This window comes from Hemitrygon akajei, chromosome 1 (assembly GCF_048418815.1).
Source record: "Hemitrygon akajei chromosome 1, sHemAka1.3, whole genome shotgun sequence".
Lineage (NCBI taxonomy): Eukaryota > Metazoa > Chordata > Chondrichthyes > Myliobatiformes > Dasyatidae > Hemitrygon > Hemitrygon akajei.
Window position 1 is genome coordinate 210472409 of NC_133124.1, and position 22856 is coordinate 210495264.

The 22856-nt window shown below is 45.6% G+C and overlaps 1 protein-coding gene across 1 annotated transcript in view; it reads right to left on the reverse strand.

Annotated features, from left to right (window-relative positions):
• LOC140734991 (phosphatidylinositide phosphatase SAC2-like) overlaps positions 1 to 22856 on the reverse strand; it is a 62667-nt gene that overhangs the window by 10403 nt on the left and 29408 nt on the right. The window contains exons 8-14 of the mRNA XM_073059785.1: positions 21897 to 22076; positions 17873 to 17940; positions 17118 to 17242; positions 14702 to 14779; positions 9864 to 9984; positions 5073 to 5201; positions 931 to 1048 (exon numbers count right to left, since the gene is read on the reverse strand). Coding sequence (XP_072915886.1) covers positions 931 to 1048; positions 5073 to 5201; positions 9864 to 9984; positions 14702 to 14779; positions 17118 to 17242; positions 17873 to 17940; positions 21897 to 22076 — 819 coding nt within the window. The remainder of the gene's footprint in view (positions 1 to 930; positions 1049 to 5072; positions 5202 to 9863; positions 9985 to 14701; positions 14780 to 17117; positions 17243 to 17872; positions 17941 to 21896; positions 22077 to 22856) is intronic.

Below are 22856 nucleotides of genomic sequence, written 5' to 3' on the forward strand. Positions count from 1 at the left end.
GCCACCAGGCCATCAGACTGATCAATTCACTCTGACACAATTGTATTTCTAAGCTACATTGAACGTTCTGTTGTTTATCTTACTGTACATACTAATTATTATGAATTAATACTCACCCCTCATACAAACACTTCTCCCTCCTGCCATTTGGAAAAGGCTCCAAAGCATTCGGGCTGTCACGACCAGACTATGTAACAGTTTCTTCCCCCAAGCTATCAGACTCCTCAATACCCAGAGCCTGGACTGACACCTTACTACCCTATTGTCTTGTTTATTATTTATTGTAATGCCTGCACTGTTTTGTGCACTTTATGCAGTCCTGGGTAGGTCTGTAGTCTAGTGTAGTTTTTTTTTCTGTGTTGTTTTTTACGTAGTTCAGTCTAGTTTTTGTACTGTGTCATGTAACACCATGGTCCTGAAAAACATCTCATTTTTACTATGTACTGTACCAGCAGTTATGGTCGACATGACAATCAAAGTGACTTGACTTGACTTACTATAATTTGCACATTCAGATGGCGATGTAACGTAAAGATTTTTACTCATCACACATGTGAAGGATGTAAGAAATAGTCAGTTCAATTCAATTCAAATAGAGCTGTGGGATCACCTGTACCTTCCACAGGGAATAGGCAGCTTCCTCTGAAGGATGGTATCCCCAGCAAGGCAGCCCTCCCTCAGCGCACACTGAAGGATTGGAAGTTGATTTCAAGTCTCCCAAGTGGGACTTGAACTCACAGTCCTCTGAATTGGAGGGGAGACCTGGACACAGGCAGTGAAACAGGGTGTGTTGGGGGAGAACAAGGGTCTTAGCAAGATAAGGGTCAGTATCGTGCAGAGTTCCCAATGTTCAGTGGGGGAGGGGGCTGTCAACGGGAGTCATCCCATCAAAGCCATTGGACAGAAGAAGCTTTAGACGCACATACTTACCGATTATGGCCTGTCTGTATGCGTGTCTGAAGTGACAGAGATAATATCTGTTGGCGGAACGATAGCCATCTTTCATCACTCCAGAAAGCCTTCTCTCTCCAGTCCGAGTGAAGTCACTCTAACAACACAATTAACAAATGTCGGCTGAATAAAATGATGTTTTGTAACTTATAACATAAAACAACAAAGAATCAGTGGGCACCTTGGCCTCTCATATTTGCTCCACAAGGTAGTCTTTGACCCCTGTGCCACTGACCCCAAACCCCTTATAAGAAAATAAGAAATTGAAGTAGGAGGAGTAGGCCATCTGGCCCATCGAGACTGCTCTGCCATTCAATAAGATCTGACCATGGAGTCATCGCCACCTAACTGTCTTTTCCCCATAGACCTTAATTCCCCTATTATGCAAAAATCTATCCAACCTTATCTTAAATATTGTTACTGAGGTACCTCCACTGCTTCATTGGGCAGAGAATTCCACAGATTCACCACTCTTTGGGAAAAGCAATTCTTCCTCATTTCCATCCTAGATTTACTCCCCCAAATCTTGAGGCTGTGCCCCCTAGTTCTAGTCTCATCCACCAGTGGAATCCCTCTAGAAATGAAGGCCAACATACCACTTGCCTTCTTGATAGTCTGCTGCACCTGCAAACCAACCTTTAGCAATTCATAATTTTGTGATTCCTTTAACATTCGAAACACCAAATGTTGGGCAGAGCACTTTCCATGCACTTTGAAACAGAGCAAATTGGTCATCTACATCCTCCTCAGAGAGTTGGCAGGCCCTCAGAGTAGCATCTTACCTGCAGGAGGACAGCACACCCTCAGTACTTCACTGGAGTGTTAGAACAGGCAGGAGAAGAGGCTTAATCACAGCCAGTGGCATGAGTTACAGGGCATTAGAGGTGTGGTGCAGTTAAAACAGAAAGCAACAGATACTGGACTGCAACTGTTATATTTGAAGGCACGCAGCATAAGGAATAAAATGGAAGATCTTGAAATTCAGCTACAGATTGGCAAATATAACGTTGCGTCCATCTCTGAAACTTGGCTAAAGGATGGCTGCCATTGGGAGCTGAACGTCCAAGGATATACGGTGTATCAGAAAGATAGGTTAGTAGGCCGAGGGGGTGGTATGGCTCTGTATATAAGAAAGAATGTTAAATCATTAGAAAGAGATTACATAGGATTGGAAGGTATAGAGACTCTACGGGTTGAGTTAAGAAATGACAAGGGTAAAAGGACCACTAATGGCAGTTGTATTCAGGCCTCCAAACAGCAGCCGGGATGTGGATTACAAATTACAGCAGGAGATAGAAAAGGCGTGTCAGAAGGGCAATGTCATGATAATCGTTGGGGACTTTAACATGAAAGAGGATTGGGAAAACCAGGCGAGCAATGGACCTCAAGAGACAGAATTTGTAGAATGTCTAAGGGATTTTTTTTAGAACAGCTTGTCGTTGTTGCTAGGGGATCGGCTGTGCTGGATTGGGTGTTGTGCAATGATTCAGAGGTGATAAGAGAGCTTATGTTTAAGGAACCCTTAGGGAACAGTGATCACAATATGATCATGTTCACTTTGAAATCTGAGAAGGAGAAACTAAATTCCAATGTGTCGGTGTTTCAGTAGAATAAAGGAAATTACAATGGCATGAGAGGGGAATTGGCTGAAGTTGACTGGAAAGGAACATTTGCAGGAAGGACAGCAGAGCAGCAATGGCTGGAGTTTCTGCGAAAAATGAGGGAAGTGCAAGACAGATATATTCCAAATAAGAAATTTTCAAAGGGAAGGAGGACACTACCATGGCTGACAAGTGAAGTCAGAGCCAAAGTAAAAGCAAAAGCAAAAGAGAGGGCAAACAAGGAAGCCAGAGCTATTGGGAAGATAGAGGATCGGGGAGCTTTTAAAAACTTGCATAAGGAAACTAAGAAAATCATTAGGAAGGAAAAGATGAATTATGAAAGGAAGCTGGTGACTAATATCAAAGAAGGTACTAAAAGCTTTTTAAGTATATAAAGTGTAAAAGAGAGTTGAGGGTAGATATAGGACCAATACAAAATGACGCTGGAGATATTGTAATGAGAGATGCAGAGATGGCAGAGGAACTGAATGCGTATTTTGCATCAGTCTTCACAGTAGAAAACATCTGCAGTATACCGGTCGTTCAAGGGCGTCAGGGAAGTGAAGTTTGTGCAGTGAAAATTACGACTGAGAAGGTGTTCAGGAGGCTCAATGGTCTGAGGATGGATAAATCTCCTGGACTTGACGGAATGCACCCTCAGGTTCTGAAGGAAGTAGCTGAAGAGATTGCTGAGGCATTAACCATGATTTTCAAGAATTGATAGATTCTGGCATTGTACCGGATGACTAGAAAATTGCAAATGTTGCTCTGCTATTTAAGAAAGCTGGGAGGCAGCAGGAAGGAAACTATAGACCCAGTGGTTGGGAAGTTGATGGAATCGATTGTTAGGGATGAGATTATGGAGTACCTGGAGGCACATGACAAGACTGGCCAAAGCCAGTATGGCTTCCTGAAAGGAAAATCCTACCTGACTAATCCACTGCAATTCTTTGAGGAAATTACAAGCAGGGTAGACAAAAGAGATGTAGTAGACGTGGTGTACTTAGATTTTCAGAAGGCCTTTGACAAGGTGCTGCAAATGAGGCCACTTAGCAAGATAAGAGCCCATGGAATTACAGGGAGGTTACTAGCATGGGTGGAGCATTGGCTGATCAGCAGAAAACAGAGAGTGGGAATAAAGGGATCCTATTCTGGCTGGCTGCCAGTTACCAGTGGAGTTCCACAGGGGTCGGTGTTGGGACTGCTGCTTTTTACGATGTATGTCAATGATTTGGGCTATAGTATTAATGGATTTATGGCTAAATCTGATGATGATACAAATATAGGTGGAGGAGCATTTAGTGTTGAGGAAACAGAGAGCCTGCAGAGAGACTTAGATAGTTTAGGGAAATAGGCAAAGAAGTGGCAAATGAAATACAATTTTGGAAAGAGTGTTGTCATACACATTGGTGGAAGAAATAAATAGGCAGACTATTATTTAGATGGGGAGAGAATTCAAAATGCAGAGATTCAACGGGACTTGGGAGTCCTTGTGCAAGGTACCCTAAAGGTTAAACTCCAGGTTCAGTCAGTTTTGAGAAGACAAATGCAATGTTGGCATTCATTTCTAGAGGAATAGAATATAAGAGCAGGGATGTGATGTTGAGGCTCCAAAGGGCACTTGTGGGATCACCCTTGGAGTATTGTGTGCAGTTTTGGGCTCCTTATTTTAGAGAGGATATACTGATGTTGGAGAGGGTTCAGAGAAGATTCACGAGAATGATTCCAGGAATAAAAGAGTTACTGTATGGGGTATGTCTGACAACTCTTGGGCTGTATTCCCTGAAGTTCAGGAGAATGAGGGGGGTTCTCATAGAAACATTCTGAATGGTAAAAGGCCTAAGCAGATTAGATATGGCAAAGTTATTTTCCATGGTAGGGGATTCTAGGACAAGAGGGGACGACCTCAGGATTGAAGGATTTTCATTTAGAACTGAGATGCAGAGAAATTACTTTAGTCAGAGGGTGGTAAATCTGTGGAATCTGTTGCCACGAGTGGCTGTGGAGGCCAAGTCATTGGGTGTATTTAAGGCAGAGAGAGATAGGTTCCTGATTAGCCAGGGCATCAAAGATCATGGGGCTAAGGCAGGGGAGTAGGGAAGATTGGAAGAATTGTATCAGCCCATGATTGAATGGTGGAGCAGATTCGATGGGCTGAATGGCCTACTTCTGCTCCTATATCTTATGGTCTAACTTATGTCATGAAGTATGTTGTTTTGATGCAACAGGACAGTGCAAGACATTACAACTATAAATTACAACAAGTAAATAATTAATAGCAAGGCAGTGTTCGCAAGTTCATAGACATTCCGATATCTGATGGCGGAGGGGGAAATATTGGTAGACCAAGCTGCTGGTCTTCCCTCTCATTGCAAGAGCGACCTCTCTCTCCCTCAATGGAGTGTCTGTCTGAGATACTAAAGTGTTGGGTTACGGACTGTAGCTTTTGATGGACTCCAGATCAAGGTCTCTTTGGTGGGCTTCGCTATTGCTTGCATGGTGGAGGTGTGCAGGTCCTACCTTCATGGCAGCTGTGCCCGCGTACTGCCTGCTGATGGCATCGCCGTTGTTTGCCCACATGATCTGGAATATTCTTTGAATGCTGGAGGGGAGACTGTGTTGTTCTGGAAGTATCTTCAGCACTTTCAGCTGAAAGAGAAGTCCGGGAAAACGGAACTGGATTATGAAACTGCGAGGATCACAGAGACTTCGGCAATCCAAACAGAACTAAAGACTTATTGCAGAAATTAACCAGCAAAACTAACAAGAGCTCAGGCAGACTGTACAGAACCTTGATGAACAGAAATCACTCAGAATACACAGAAGAACTTGGTCTGAGTTTCACCGGATAAGGGACCACAACAACATAACAAAGAGACTTTGGCATGCCCCCCTGAAATACATCCTGGAGCACGTAGGAATTCCACAGCAATCAGACAACATAGGTGTCCAGGTAAAGCAATAATCCCCAAAGCTATCAACTACGTCATTGAAAATACTGTACTAATTACATTATCCCAAATTGAATAAAAGTGATAAATACAAAGAAAGCATAACAATCCCCGTGATCCCATATGGGACTTGCAACACAAAGTGAAAACCAGAGCTAGTCCAAAGACAAACAATTACACATACTTGGTAAACAATCCTAGGACACTACCCACCCACAAGGCGATACGTCCACATACTAACTGACCTAAACAAAATCTCTTCTTTTTTGAAGGCAACCCTGGTTGTTTCATGAGGATTATGTACAACTCATCGTCGACCCAGTGGGAGACATGGCACTGAGGACTGACAAGCCCCAAGCTCAGTTCCGTCCCTAGACTGACCGCTTTGCGGCACTAAGAATGAATTTAGTGGCTTTTAATCTTTCAGAGAAAGCTCGTTTGGTTGAGTGGAATGGAAGCCCGACCTTGGTCACCTTTGTCTGTAGTTCTGCGGAATTCCTGGTATAGGCTATTGGGGAAGATAATATGGGGACCAACTCCAGTAGGCCCAGAACAGTCAATATTCAATCGTAGAGTCACAGAGCTGACCATTGACTAACCCATCCTTACTTAGCCCAGCAACACACACAAAGTGCTGGAGGAACTCAGCGATCAGGCAGCATCTATGGAAAAGAATAAACATTCAGGTCGAAACTGGAAAGGAAGGGGGAAGAGGCCAGACTAAGAATGTGTGTGTGTGGGGGGTGGCGTTTGAAGTACAAGCAATTGTGTGATTGGGGGAAGGTGGAATGGGTGGGGGAGAGGGGGAGAAGTATATAGTTGGGAGGGTCTAGGTCAAAGAGGAAAAGGGAATCTGATAGGAGAGGACAGTAGATCACAGAAAAAGGGAAGGGGATGCACCAGAGGGAGGTGATAGGTAGGTGAGAAGGGAACCAGAAAGGTGAATGGAAAAAGAGCAAAGGTGGAGGTGGAGAAAGTTAAAAGAAATCGGTGTTCATAGCATCAGGTTGGAGGCTACCCAGACAGAATACGAGGTGCTGCTCTTCCAACCTGACTGTAGCTTCATGTGGCACCGACATTTCAGAACAGAAATAGGAAGCAGAATTAAAACGGGCGAACATTGGGAAGACCCGCCTTTTGTGGCAGACAGAGCAAAAGTGTTTCAGTTACAAACTTATCCCAGTTACACAGCTTTATGTCTGACCTACCATGCGGTGATGGTTCAGAGTCATACTAACTATGACAATACCTGTCCCCACTACCTTCTCAGGCAATGCGCTCCAGGATACAATCAGCCCAGGGTGAAGGTGTGCTGCCAGGAAAGTCCAGGATAATGGCAGAGAGAGGACTTCAGAAAGGCATGTGCATATGCAGAGGATGGGGATGGGGGAGGGAATTATGGTCTCTGTACAGGTAGTAGGGATTAGTTTAACAACACATACAAGATACTGGAGGAACTCAGGGAAATGAACAGTCCTGAAGAAGTGTCTCGGCCCGAAACGTTGACTATCTGTTCATTAACATGGATGCTGTCTGACCTGCTGAGTTCCTCCAGCTTTTTGTGTGTGTTGCTTTGGATTTCCAGCATCTGCAGACTTCCTCATGTTTATAAAATGAACTGTTGTTGTTTCAGACCAAGACTAGAAAGGACTCTATTTTGTCAACAAAATAGAGAGAGTACAGAGAAGATTTACTAGAATGTTACCTGGGTTTCAGCACCTAAGTTACAGGGAAAGGTTGAACAAGTTAGGTCTTTATTCTTTGGAGCGTAGAAGGTTGAGGGGGGACTTGATAGAGGTATTTAAAATTATGAGGGGGATAGATAGAGTTGACATGGATAGGCTTTTTCCATTGAGAGTAGGGGAGATTCAAACAAGAGGACATGAGTTGAGACTTAGGGGGCAAAAGTTTAAGGGTAACATGAGGGGGAATTTCTTCACTCAGAGAGTGGTAGCTACGTGGAACAAGCTTCCAGTAGAACTGGTAGAGGCAGGTTCGGTATTGTCATTTAAAGTAAAATTGGATAGGTATATGGACAGGAAAGGAATGGAGGGTTATGGGCTGAGTGCAGGGCCAGTGGGACTAAGTGAGAGTAAGCATTCGGCACGGACTAGAAGGGCCGAGATGGCCTGTTTCCGTGCTGTAATTGTTATATGGTTATATGACTAGAAAGGAAGGAGGCCAAAGCCAGAAAGACAAGGCGGTGGGAGGGGAAGCATGCAGGGGATGCACTTAAGTGGCCTAATTAGTTCAGTACAAGATTGGGAGCCAGAGGGCCTGTTCCTGCCCTGTATTGTTCTAAGATGTGCTCGGAACTCTTTGTGACGGCAGGGGTTTCCTTCTCAAGCTCCAATTTCCTCTCCCATCCTAATAGGGTTCTTCTGGTAGTCAGAAATGATAAGCAGTCCTAATTCCAAGATTTCAGTTTATTTCAGAGTAGAAACAAACATACAAATACTGAGCAAACTAAATGAAGAGCTGAGAAACGATGTTAAGAGGTGCATGGAAAACAAAGGATTAAAAAGAAGCCAAGAAGCCCACCTCGCACCTCTGAAAAATCCCTCACTTTTATAGATAAGAAATTCCTCAGATAGGAATAAGTTAGCTAATAGACTACTTAATTAAAACAATTACATCATGTGGGTAACGTGATAATACTTAGCCAATGAAAAGCGAGAGAGGTGATAACCAAGCAACATGCAACAGTCACCACACAGGGCCGAGACACTTCACCAGTCCTGATGAAGGGTCTCAGCCTGAAATGTCGACTGTTTACTCTTTCCCGTAGATGCTGCCCGGCCTGCTGAGTTCCTCCAGCATTTTGTGCCTGTTGCTTGGATTTCCAGCATCTGCAGAATTGCTTTTGTTTGTGAAAAGGTGATAAACTGTTAGTTTAGTTGCTATATCGCTTTCCGCCACTGAGTGTGAAAAATACATCAGTTTGTTAAAAGGTACAAACCGTATAAAAAGTACTATTTAAAAAAAAACAATGGTTTCCAATAGCTATTAGGTGAGGTATGGGTATAAGACAAAAGGAGGAATGAGTAGGAGTGAGAGAGACATACAGTATATGGAATATAGAACAGTACAGGACAGGAATAGGCCAATCAGCCCATCATGTCTTTGCTGAACATGATGCCAAATTAATCTAAATCTCATCTACCTAGATACGCACCATACCCCTTCATTTGCTGCATATTCGTGTGTCTAGCTAAAAGCCTGGGGCAGAGATACCTCTCTACCAAAGGAAGTGTAAGGTGCTCCTTCCATCCGCTCGCCTGCAGGTCACCCTTGGGCAAGGTGTAGCACCTGCTTAGCCCCTCGATCAGGGTCACATGAAGCCATGGGAGCAGGTGTTGGATAGTTGTCCGAGCAGCCGGTGCATATCACAAGTCCTGGTTATGCGATCACTGACACCAGGCAGACAATCTCTGAAGAGTATTGATAATGGCTGGGGTCACCCATCTTGTAAAGGCACTGCCCAGAAGAAGGCAATGGCAGACTACTTCTATAGAAAAAAAACTGGCAAGAACAGTCATGGTCATGGAATGGCCATGATTGTGTATGTCATACAACACGACACCTAACAGATGAAATTTAAAGCCGCTTGACCTTATAATCAACCTCGTTATGATCCTGCACTTTATCATCTACCTGCACTGCACTTCCCCGGTAGGATTTACACTTTATTCTGCATTGTTATTGTTTACCTTATTCTAGCTCAAGGCACTGTGTAATGATTCAATCTGTATAAACACTATGCAAGACAGACCTTTCACTGTATCTTAGTGCAATATGTTAACGAGATGGGGCTCGTTAACCACGGATGGTAGCTCATCTAGGAGAGGGAAAACTCCGATTTCAAACCTCCGCTGCCTTGCGACTATACCCGCTCACGGGAAAGGCTTTGGGAGTAAACCCCGAGGAAAAATCCGGAGTCGGAGTCCCTAAGGTGGCTGACTGCTGTTCCCAGCACCGGCACGGCAACTCCTGCGATGCTGCTGGCACCAAACTGTATCGACCTCCGTCGTTCCTTTGGACCTGTCATCAGCATGGGGGGGGGGGGGGGTCCCACTGCATGGGCAACAGACGGATCTCCATATCAACTCTGCCCTGGCTTGCGCCCTGGAAAAGTCACTCCAGTGACTACCAGAGGCACAGTACCCACGGTCAACCACGACCGACGGAAGCCACATGTGACAATAATAACCAATATATCATTGTATTTGCTTCCCAGAATAGATAGAGGAAAGGGCAGGGGTTTGGAGCAAGGGTATAAGCTTGAAAAACAAAGGGGGTAGAAGAGGGTTTGGGGCTGGGAATGGGAGTAAAGTGGGGTTAGGGACAGAGGTTGCTTTACCTGTTGCTCCAGGATCTTGCGGGCAATGACAGTCTGCACGATGTTGGTACGGTCGAGGTTGTCCATACAGTTAACACGAGGTACTCCCTCCTGTACCTTCACCACCCTGCCCTTGGACAACCTGCAGAACAAAGAGGGAGGAACGGTCGAGCCACGGTAGCTGAGGGCAGTGTCGGGACACGGCGGGAACCAGGACAGGAGCGGATGCACCCACGCAGGGAATGTTGGAAATGCTCCAGCAGGTCAGGCAACATCTGTCATCAGAACCAGGAAAATTTAGGAAAGATTTGTTGCAGAAAGCTATTGCCTGTATCTCTAAATAATAATGCAAAAAGATTTTTTAAAGATTAGCTTTATTTTGTCACATGTACATCGAAACATGCAGTGAAATATGTCATTGGCCTCAACGACCAACACAGTCTGGTGATGTGCTGGGGGCAGCCCGCAAGTATCCGGAGCCAACACAACATGCCCACAACTTACTACAGCCCGATCCTGTACGTCTTTGGAACATGGGAGGAAACCAGAGCACCCAGAGGGGAAAAAAATCGGTAATTCCTTTTCCCCAACAGATGTCCTCAACTCTCCAAGTTCCTCCAGGAACTGCTGCAGGCAATAGCTTTCTGCAACAATTCTTTCCTAATTTTCCTGGTTTGCATTGGGAATATTCCTCCTGCAGATGCAGCTTGGCCCACTGAGTTCCTCCAGCAGGTTGCTGGTTGCTCCAGGTTCCAGGATCCGCCGTCTCCAAAGGTGACACCTGTGCGGGGATGGAGAGATTGAGTGACGCCGATTGGCACGGTCTGAGAGTGGTGAAAGATTCAAAGTCCATTTCTTATCAAAGTATATATCCCTGTGATTCATCCTTCCCACCAACCATCAAGAAAAAAATGAAACCCTGGAACCCGTTCAAAGAAAACTATCAAACACCACCCAACAAATGTGCAAAAAGAGAGAGAGAGAGAGAGACTATTCAGACACAGGGAGCTTCCTCTGGGAGCAATGAGCAAGAGAGCTTGTATATGGTAGCTGATCATCTGGAACAATTGTAAAGACAGGGAAGTAGAGGAGGCGGACAACTGGGTAGGAACAGAGGAGCTTCATGTGGGGCGTTAATTTAGCAAGTCTCCCTGCCTCCTGAGGTGGATGTAAGTATTTTAGGGCTCTATTTCGAATAAGAGCAGTGAAGGTGCCACACCTCGGTTTGCTACTCAGCGCAGCTTAATAGATGAAGACAAAAGAGACTACAGATGGTGGAATCAAAATCAGGTTTATTATCTCTGTTGTATATGGTGCGCGATTTGTTGTTTTAAGTCTTGTTATAAGTTATAAGATTACTATAAATTACAAAATAAGTAAATAGTACAAAAATGTAATAATAAGATAGTATTCATGGGTTCACTAATCATTCAGAATTCTGATAGTGGATGGGGAGAAGCTGTTCCTGAATCTTCAGTGAGTCCTCAAACTTCTGTTCCCTTTTCCTGATGATAGTAAGGAGAAGGAGGCATGTCCTGAATGGTGAGGGTCCTTAATGATGGTTGCTGCCTTCTGGAGGCATCATCTTTTGAAGATGTCCTCGAAGGTGGGGAGATTAGTGCCCTTGATGGACCTGGCTGAGTTTATTACCCTCTGCAGCTTTTTTACAATCCATACCAGACAGTGATGCAACCAGTTAGAATGCTCTCCACGGTGCATCTGTAGAAATTTGCGGGAGTCTTTGGTGACATACCAGAACTACTCAAGCACCAACTGGAATATAATCACAGGCGTGCCTTCTTCACAATTACAATAATATGTTGGGCCCAGGATAGATCTTCAAAAATTCTGACACCCAAGAACTCGTAGCTGCTGATTTAGGACACAGATAGATCTTTGCACAGCAGGGGAATTGAGGGTTATGTGGAAAAGGCAGATATATAGAGCTGAGCCTACGGCCAGATCAGCCATGATCTTCTTAAATGGTGGAGAAGGCTGGACGAGCGGGTGGCCAACTCCTACTCCCATTTCTTATGTTCCCAACGTGGGCATAACTCCTTAGCGGTGCAGTAAAATGGAGACACGAGAGACTGCAGATGCTGGGAACTGGAGTGACAAAACAAACTGCGGAGGAATTCAGCGTGTCAGGCAGAACGGGATTGGTAATGAGCTGCTGGTCTGCCCAGCTCTGTAAACTCTCAGTGCCAGAGCTCAGCCGGCTGGCCTGGGTCACAAAGCAGTAACAGAGCTCCTGGTTATTCCTGCTGACACACGGGACACAGGGTTCGGCTCGGTGGTGTGGTGACACAAGCATCTGCAGATGCTGGAATCTGGAGTGAAAATGAACAGCTGGAGACACTCAGCTGGCTGAGCAGCATCTACGGAGGCAGAAAGATTGCCAACGTTTTGGGTGGATCCCCTGAATCAGGACTGGGTCTCGACCTGAAACATGCCTTTGCTTCCACAGATGCTGCTTGACACACAGAGTTGTCCTGGCAGTGTGTTTTGTTTACGTTAGACTTAATGGTGGTGCCTTCCTCAGACTGCAGTTCTGAGAAGACAAATACCAGTGACCCCATCACTGATATTCTATTTGATTTCTCCAGCCCAGCCTCTTCTTTGCCACACAAAACAAGCCTGCGTTCTAACTTTTCTATTTCCATTGAAAGATTGTTGACTGTTTCTCTCCCCACAGATGCTGCCTGACCTGCTGGATAACAGTTGAAGTCAAGTTTAGTGCCATATGCACAGATACATAAAATGCTGAGATATACCCTAGGATGCAGTGGGACACATCATCAGTGATGTAACCTAGTGTCATTGGATGCTTCAAGTCTTTTAACATCAGACACCCTCTCCCAGGTGACCCAGCCAGGGTTGATCAGGCCCCGGCTTGTGTCCCGGCAGCTTTGGTCCACAGATCACACCTCTTGATCCACAGCCATCTGGAGGCTTGCTCAGCAGCCTCTGTGATGGTCCCGATGACTTTTTTCTTTTGCAGTCCCATCAATGCCAAGGAGAGAGTAGGTCTGCAAAACGAGCAGTCAGCAAAACCTCTACACCCTACCGGGCTCATAGTACAGGACACGGACACATACACACATATATTGGAGTGCCTTGGGAGGGGGCGTGGGACAAGTGGCAGAGAAGGAGTGTCAGGTGTGGCACAGGTGCAGACACGCCCTGCCCTGAGACACCAGGCAAGGTCATTTGATCCCAAACAATTGGGTTATTGATTATTTCAGAATGTCTCTCTAGTACTTTCTGCTCCCCCCTCTCCCTTCCCCTTTTCCCAACCACGATTCTCCTCCCCCTGCCCCCTTCCCACTCTCAGTCCACAATAGAGACCCGTATCAAGTTTATGATTGCCCACAAATGTCATGAAATTTGTTTTTTTTCAGCAACATTACAGTGCAATACATAAAATGATTACAGTACTGTGCACAAACCTAAGGCACACTAGCTATATACTATATATGTGCCTAAGACTTTTGCACAGTACCGTATGCAAAAGTGCAAAGAAAAAAACTCTGGCAGCAGATAAACAGCATTCATGAGAGAAAAAAAACAGAAATTAACCATAGAAGAACACAATTATAACAAATATATAGTCTATTTTCATGCAAAGTGATCAAGTGGTCATAGTGTAGCTACGTTGAGGTAACAATTAGGGTTGTGCAGGTTGGTTCAAGAATCAAGTGGTTCAGGTAGCTGTTTGTAAACCTGGTGTGTGGGACTTCAGACTTCTGGGCCTCCCTCCTAATGATAGCAGTGAGATAACAGTGAGATGACAGTGTGGCCTGGATGGTGGGGATCTCTGATGCCTTCTTGAGGCAGCGCCTCCTGTAGATACCACCAAAGGTGGGCAGGATGTTCTCACGATTTATTGGGCAGAGTCCACTGCAGAATCAGGATCAGATTTAGTTTATTCTCACTGACATGTTGTGGAATTTGTTGTTTTGCAGCAGCAGTACAGCACAATATATAGAATATACTATAAATTTCAATAAGAAATATATATATGTAAAAATAAATAAGAGAGTATAAATAAGAGATTTTATCTGGCTGCATCACCGTCTGGTATGGGAGGTGGAGAGCTTCTGCACAGGATTGAAATAAGCTGCAGAGTGTTGTAGACTTAGCTCCTCCACAGGATCCAACACATCTTCAAGGAGCAATGCCTCAGAAAGGTGGCATCCATTGTTGAGAACCCCCTTCACCCAGGACATGCCCTCTTTTCATTGCTACCATCAGGAAGGAGGTACAGGAGCCTGAAGGCACACACTCAATGATTCAGGAACAGCTTCGTTCCCTCTGCCACCTGATTTCTGAATGGACATTCACAGCTTTTTCCCCTCTCTCTATTATGTACGGCATTGTACTGCTGCCACCAAGGTAACAAATTCCATGACATATTCAACCTGAACCTATCTATCTCTGCCTTAAGTGCACCCAATGACTTGGCTTTCACAGCCGCTCGTAGCAACAAATTCCACAGATTTACCTCCCTCTGACTAAAGTAATTTCTCCACATCTCTGTTCTAAATGGACGTCCTTCAATCCTGAAGTTGTGCCCGCTTGTCCTAGACTTTGCCATATTTAATCTGTTTAGGCCTTTTAACATTCAGAATGTTTCTATGAGATCCCCCCCCCCCCCCCCCCCCCCACATTCTCCTGAACTCCAGGGAATACAGCCCAAGAGCTGCCAGATGTTCCTCATCTGTAATCCCTTCATTCCATTTTATTTCAGATCATGTGCAGGGTACCTTGCTTTCATTAGACTAGACAAGGGGCCTGCATCCTTTATGCTGATGACCATCCCCCCTGCACCCCCTGAGTAGGGGAAGGTTAACACTCACCTGAACCACTTCAGATCATTGATGATTCTGCTAATTCCATCGGTCAGGATCTCAACGTTTTCAAACTTTCCGCCCTGACTGCACAGAGAAAAGGGGCAACGTTAATTATTTTATTATTGCTGCATGGACATCTAAAAACAATTGTTTTCTCTGCCATCCATGAAGAGGACTCTGAACATCAGGGCATTGAGGTAGTACGAGGGGAAAACTGAATGGAGAGCGTAGTGTTACAGCTACAGAGAAAGTTCAGTGGAGTGGAGGCAGGCAACAAGGTGCAGGGGCCATGAAGAGGTAGACTCTGAGATCTATCTGAGGGCGCAGCCTCAGAATAGAAGAACGCCCATTTAGAACGCAGATGAGGAGGAGGTTCTTTGGCCAGAGTGTGCTGAATCTGTGGAATTTGTTGCCACAGGCAGCTGTGGAGGGCAAGTCTTTGGGTGTATTTAAGGCGGAGGTTGATAGATGTGAAAGGCTACAGGGGGAAGGCAGGAGAATGGGGGTGAGAGGGAAATGGATCAGGCATGATGAAGTGCTGGGAGCAGATTTGATGGGCCAAATGGCCTAATTCTGCTCTTTTGGTCTTATCAAAAGTTCATCTTTAACATAGAAGAGGTTCTTCAATAGTCTTATAACGGCAGTATAGTAGCTGTTCTTCAGCCTGTGTGTGTTTCTGACCTGTTTAATTTAGTTGGGGGGGGGGGGGAGAGGACAGAGAATGTCCATGGTGGAGGCGGGGGGGGGGGAGGGTCTTTGATCATGTTGGCTTCTTTCCCAAAGAGCAGGAAGCACAGACAGAGTCAATGGAGGTGAAGGCCTGAGCTGTGTTTACAGCTGTCTGCAATTTCATGTGGCCTCGGGCAGAGCATTTGCCACACCCAGCTGTGGTGCATCTGGATAGGATGCTTATTATCGTGCACCTTTAAAAGTCAGTGAAAGCCAATAAGGTTAAAGATTTGCTTTATCTGTCACATGTACGTGAAAACAGATAGTGAATTTCCCAGTTTTATGTCAATGACCAACACAGATGAATGAGTGGTTACCGTCCTGTTGCCAACATAGCATGCTCACAACTTTAGTAATTCTAAGCCGTACATCTTTCAAAATGTGGGAGAAAACTGGAGCACCAGGAGGAAGCCCAAGTGGTCACTGGGAGAATGTACAAACTCCTTACAGACAGCGATGGGAACTGAACCCTGTTCTTAATGCAGGCATTGTAAATTGTTACTGCCCTAAGCGTTGTCAGACTGAATCATTAATTCATGCTCACCACTCCTCTGAGGCCCCTTTGAGTAACAAGGCCATTGCCCTGCCCCTGTGAAAGGACCGGTGAGAAGGCTGGCATTAAGGTCAGGTTCTCCCAAGGTTCCCATTGGACAAGCATCAAAAAGCATCAGGTGGTGACTGTGTGGCCATATGCTGTTAACGCTGAACGGTCTGACCTCACGTGCTCCACCTCCCAGTCTTCATGTCTCTAGGCATATTACACACTGGGATCTACAAACCCCACAATCAAAGGATAAAAAGGCAAGGAATTCAGTGCAAGCAAAAGTACTGATTTACCACAACCCTAGCTACCCTTTGAGTTGGCATGTGGCCTACTGGATAAGGCATTGGTCTAGTGATCTGAAGGTCACTAGTTCGAGCCTCAGCTGAGGTAGCGTGTTGTGTCCTTGAGCAAGGCACTTAACCACACATTGCTCTGCGACGACACCGGTGCCAAGCTGTGTGGGTCCTAGTGCCCTTCCCTTGAACAACATCGGTGGCGTAGAGAGGGGAGACTTGCAGCAATGGGCAACGGCTGGTCTCCCATACAACCCCGGAAAAACCTTCCAAGGCGTAAATCCATGGTCTCACGAGACTAACGGATGCCTATTAACTACCCCTTCACTTGCCCCCAAATGTCATCTGCACCCTTCACCCAGAAGGGCATTAGTAATGTTGGAAACCACTATTATTTTTAAATAATCTTTTTAATAATATTTGTACTTTTTCACAAACTCGTGTATTTTTTTTACACTCACTGGCAGAAAGCAGTATAGCAGCTAAACTAACGGTTTATCACCTTTCTCATTTTTCATTGTCTAAGTATTAGCACATTACCCGCGTGATATAATTGTTTTAATTATGTACCCTATTAACTAATTCATTCCTAAGGAATTTCTCTAATTTAATCTATAAAAGTGATGGATTTTTCAGACGCCATATTGGCTTCTTCATTCCTTTGTCTTACACCCCTTAGCATCATTTCCCAGTTCTTTATTTAGTTTGCTTGTACTCAAAAGAAATCTTCAAACCAAGAATGCTCATCATTCCTGATTCCCAGAAGAACCCTGAGGATCAGAAAATAAAGAGAGATCCAACAGTGAAGGGAGGCAGGATGAGAAAGACCTTTCACCCCGTAGAACTGCACTCTTACCATTGCCGGTGGAAATCAAAGGCCACGTAAATGAGCCGTGGATCGTTGAGCATCTTGAAGTGCCTCAGGTAAGCATCGGCAATCAGCTTCTCTGTCCCCGTCTGGTTCATGAGGTTGATAATAACCTGTGGTAAACACACAGCTGGTGGGTGAATAAACAGCCCATTGACACAGTCTACATTCATCTGGCTTGGAGGAACAAGGGAAAGATGAATCAGGAGTCTGAGGTCCTGCAGGTGGTGGAAATGCAGAGCAACAAGCACAAAATGCTGGAGGAACTCAGCAGGTCAGGCAACATCTATTACTTACTTGCTGCCTGTTACACCATTGACATATAGGACAGCAATGAAGGTCCCCCATCTCTGGCAGTGTTCAGGGCTTACTTCGTCATCTCAGTTTTCACTACTGTCAGTCATGGTCCTTTCCCCCCTGGACAAACCCATCTGTCTCTTTCCTCTTGGACAAACCCATCAGTCCCTTTCTCCCTGGACAAGCCCATTGGTCCCTTTGCCCTGGATTCCTGCAAATTTCTTGCATCAATTTTCTGTCTGCTACTTGCCTACACTAATAACTAATTTATAACAGCAAATTAACACGTCTCCATCTTCGGGGTGCAGGAAGAAACAGGAGCATCCAACGGAATCTAGTTGGTCAATGTGAGCAATACCTATATTTCTATGCAATAGGAAGGACATTAAATGGATTCAATAATGAGTATGTTACTAGGAACTGGAACTTGGAATAAACTAACAAACCTGCTTATTGTAAATTTTGAATTGCTCCCTGAAGTGGGTCTGAAAAGCCTGTTTGTTCTCCTCTTCACCTGAGAGAAAAGATGGAAAATACTTCATTGAAAAATTGCAAGCGCTTGAGATCTGACATAAGAACAGCAAAGGCTCGAGATACTCAGCAAGTCAGTCAGCATCTGTGGAGAGAGACAAACAGAGTTAATGACTTTTCATTAAGTGTATTTTGAAATCTTGGATTCATGCTGAATCCTCTGCTATCGACATGCCAGCGATCTTTGTTCATATTTGATTTTTGGAAAAGTCGTGCATCAGTTGTAGATCACAAGTCTTAGTTATGCGAACACCGACGCCAGGCAGATAATCTCTGAAGAGTATTGATAATGGCTGGGGTCACCCCGTCTTGTAAAGACACTGCCCAGAAGAAGGGAAAAGGAAACCATTTCTGTAGAAAAGTTTGCCAAGAACAATCACAGTCATGAGACCATGATTGCCTACGTCACACAACACGGCACATAATGATGACATGCAACAGGAACCAAGATGCTTTTACAACTGCAATGTGGAGCAATCAACTCCTTGTTTCTTAATCCTAATCTCTCAACAAATCATTAACCTCACTGCTTCAAGGGTTTACTCACTTCTGATCCTTGTCGTTTTTCCTTAGGGATCAGTACAGACAGTGCGAATGCAAGGACAGTGAAAGGGGAGTTTTATGATAACTGAGACATAGGAGCAGAATTAGGCCATTCAGTCCATCAAATCAGCTCCACCATTCCATCATGGCTGATCCTGGATCTCACTCAACCCCATACACCTGCCTTTTTGCCATTTCCTTTGATGCCTTGACCAATAAGGGAACAATCAACTTCCGCCTTAAATATACACATGGACTTGGCATTCAGTCTGTGGCAGAGCATTCCACAGATATACTACCCTCTGGCTAAAAAAATTTCCTCCTTACCTCTGTTCTAAAGGCTTGCCCCTCAATTTTGAGGCTGTGCCCTCTAGTTCTGGATACCTCCACCATTGGAAGCATCCTCTCCACATCCATCTTATCTAGACTTTTCAACATTCTTTAGGTTTCAATGAGATCTGCAGGCATTCCTCTAAATTCCACTGAGTACAGGCCTAAAGCTGCCAAATGCTCCTGATATGTTAACCCCTTCATTCCCTGAATCATCCTCGTGAATCTCCTTTGGACTCTCTTCAATGACAACACAACCTTTCTGAGATATGGGGCCCAAAACTGTTGACAATACTCCAAGTGCGGCCTGACTAGTGTCTTATAAAGGCTCACCATTATCTCCTTGTTTTTATATTCTAAAGATCATTCTTTGTCGTCGCTGGCAAGGGCATGATGGGCCCAACAGCCTGTTTTGCTACATCATCTGAAAATTCAACAAGGGGTTCTTTCATAGCACTGAAGGAGGCCATTGAGTACATACCAGATGTAAAATCATCCAGCTCGTCCCACTGCCTCTACTTACCTGACGGGAGAGACTGTGATCAGAAAGGTGGTTCCCTCAGGATGAGAAGGACAGCTTGCACCGATAATACCCAGAGAAACGTCAACACCCCCACTACCAGTCCAGAGGCCGCTGACAATTTTCTTTGTGGGGTGGCACGGTAGCATACCGGCCAGCATTAACGCTTTACAGCACCAGCAGCTGGAAGGTCAGGGTTCAACTCCTGCTGCTGTCAGTAAGGAGTTTGTTCGTTCTCCCTCTGACCATGTGGGTTTTCTTTGGGTGCTCTGGTCTCCTCCCACATTCCAAAGACGTATGGGTTATGGTCAGTGAGTCGTGGGCGTGCTATGCCCAGCACAATCCTCGCTGATTTGATGTGACTCAAACGACGCATTTTACTGTGTTTCAATGCACATGGGACAAATAAAGCTAATTCTTAAATCTTTAACAAACCTGCAGTGGATTTTCTGTTGAATCAGCCTCCACTATTGCCCCTGGCAGTATGCCGTGTGTGGCAGAATGGCCCAGTTACTGGAGCTGCTACCCACAGCGCTAAGACCCAGGCACAATCCTGTCTGTGTGGAGTTTGCATGAGCTCCCTGGAACCCTGTGGGTTTCATACGGGTGTTAAGGTTTCCTCCCCACATCCTAAAGACTGGCTGGTTAACTTGCCCTATATATTGTCCCCCACCCGCTTGTGGGGAGGCCGGTGGAAGGAATGGATGAGAAGGTGAAGAGAACAAAAAATTGGGATTAATGCACGATTGGTGTAAATGGGTGGTTGATAGCACAGAGCCAGAGGGCTGAAAGGCCTGTGCTATCTCTCATGACTCTGTTCCTGATACAAACCACATGCTCCATAAGAGAAATTTCCCTCTTGTCATTTTTGGTTCTTCTCCCAGCCACCTTCATTTTAAGTCTCCTAGTTCCCTATCTTCCCCCACTGGGAACAGTTTCTTTCCATCTCTGTGATTTGATGTAATTCTTTCTGGTCTCCCGTCTTGCTGTGGCAGGAGTAATTCCTCAATTCCTCCCTCTCCCTCGTTAGTGAGAGAGAAAGCTTGTGGGATGTTCGAACTGTTGGGGTGAACAGTGGTTTTGATGATGGACTCCAGATCACAGACTCATTGGAGGACTTGCCATTTCTTGCATGGCGGGCGGTGGGGGGGGGGGGGGGTTGATGTTTTTGCTGAGGCAGGTTGGGGGGGGAGGGGTTGATGCTTTGCTACTGCTTGTGCATGAGAAGGGGAGGGGGCTTTGGGAATCAAATGTTTTTCTATCATTCATTCTTTGGGGCTTTTCTTCTGTTTTGTGGATGTCTGTGCAGAGTATGAATTTCAGGTGGTGTACTGTATACATTCTCTCATACTAAATGGAACCACTGAACGTTGGAATCTCTTCCATTCTGAGAACAACCCCATCTTCTGCAGCCAGTCCATAAAACTACACTCATTAATACCAGGGGTTGCTCAGACTCACCCATCCCTGTGAGTGGTTGTAAGGATCGATAGTGAGATGAGTGAACATAAGAAATAGGAGCAGGAGTCGGCCATCTGGCCTGTCGAGCCTGGTCCGCCATTCAGTAAGATCATGGCTGATCTGACCACGGACTCATCCCCAACTACCTGCCTTTTCCCCATAACCCTTAAAGTGGGTTGTAAGGCAGATCACCCCATACCCAGATCTCCCTTACACTCCTAGATGACCACTGCCAATTTAGAATCACTGATTCATACAATGATAGAAGCAGTCCTTTTGGTCCAAGCACCCAGTGCACTGATCCCATGCTAATCTACTTCATCCTCCTCTCATCCTCATCAATCATCCCTAGACAATGCCACTTACGTATACAGTAAGAAGAAATTCATTCGTCCATTATGTGCCTTGTCATATGACGTGGGCGATCATGGCCTTTCGATGACCGTGACTGTTCTTGGCAGAATTTTCTACAGAAGTGGTTTGCCATTGCTTTCTTCTGTGCAGTGTCTTTACAAGACGGGTGACCCCAGCCATTGTCGACACTTCAGAGATTGTCTGCCTGGCATCACTGATCGCATAACCAGGACTTGTGATGTGCACCAGCTGCTCATACGCCCATCTACCACCTGCTTTGTGTGACCCTGATCGGGGGTTGGGTACTGAGTAGGTGCTACACCTTGTCCAAGGATGACCTGCAGGCTAGTGGAGGGAAGGAGCACCTTACACCTCCTTTGGTAGAGACTATTTCTCCACCCCACCACCCAAGAAGAAATTGCAGTGGCCAATTAACCTTTTAACTTTGAGATGTGGCAAGAAACCAGAGCAGCCGGTGGGGTTAGACAGAGACCCTGGAGAACCCAAATGTTCAACACCAGAGGTCAGGATTGAACTTGGATCATTGGAGCTGTGATGCAGTTTCTCCAGTGCAGCTTGTTTGCATGCTTGGCTGAACCCTTTCTTGCATTTCCCATCATGGACTACCAAGGACTACTGTCTTTGAAGACGAGACTGCGATTGGGATTTGAGCTCCTGAACAGGACTCTTGCCGTGGCCCACAAGGAGATGTTATGCTGGTGGTTTCTTACTCTTGTGCAGCTTCGGACTGGGCTTATACCGATAGCCCTCCTGACTCCAGAACACAGGGACAGATCCTCGTATTTGGACAAAGGATAAGATGTCGTCTCCACTGTAGATCAGTTGCTCAGTCTCCACGTAATTGGCCACATTCCCGTCGCTGTCGACGCCCCTGCGTTTGTACCGCATCCCTGTGGGCCAATGAGAAGGAAGAGCATCACTAGCAACTGGGTTCTGATGGTTACAGTGACTAAAGCTAGAGTGAGGTGTTTGATGCTTGTCTGACCTACCTCCCACCTCAACATGAGTGCCTTGCTAAAGGGACAGGACAAGCCCTGTATCTAAATCCTTGACCAATCGTCACGAGAACATCAGCCTGTGTTTGTGTTGTTTTAGTGGATATCAGGGAACCTGTCGAACCTAGATGGCAATATTGCTCAAGGTTCAGTAACATCCTTGGATTGGAAACTCAAACTGCCACAGCAAGGAAGATCCCACCCGGACAGACACACCAAAAAAGATAACCACCCACAGAGGCACAAGAGAACTCAACCAGATGATCCCGCCTAGTGTGATCTTACCCAGAGCATCACACCAGGAAAACTCACCCAGAGAGTCACACCAAGGGAGATCCCACCCAGAGAGTCACACCGGGAAAACCCACCCAGAGAGTCACACCAAGGGAGATCCCACCCAGAGAGTCACACCGGGAAAACCCACCCAGAGAGTCACACCAAGGGAGATCCCACCCAGAGAGTCACACCAAGGGAGATCCCACCCAGAGAGTCACACCAAGGGAGATCCTGCACACCCCCACCCCCAAACCAGTGAGTCACACCAATGTAGGTAACCAAGAGTCACACCAGGAGAAGCCACCCAGAATTTCACACCAAGGAAGGGCCCACCAAAAAGGTCACACTGAGGAAGATCACAACCCATAGGGCCTCACTAAGTAAAGTCCTTCAAAGTTA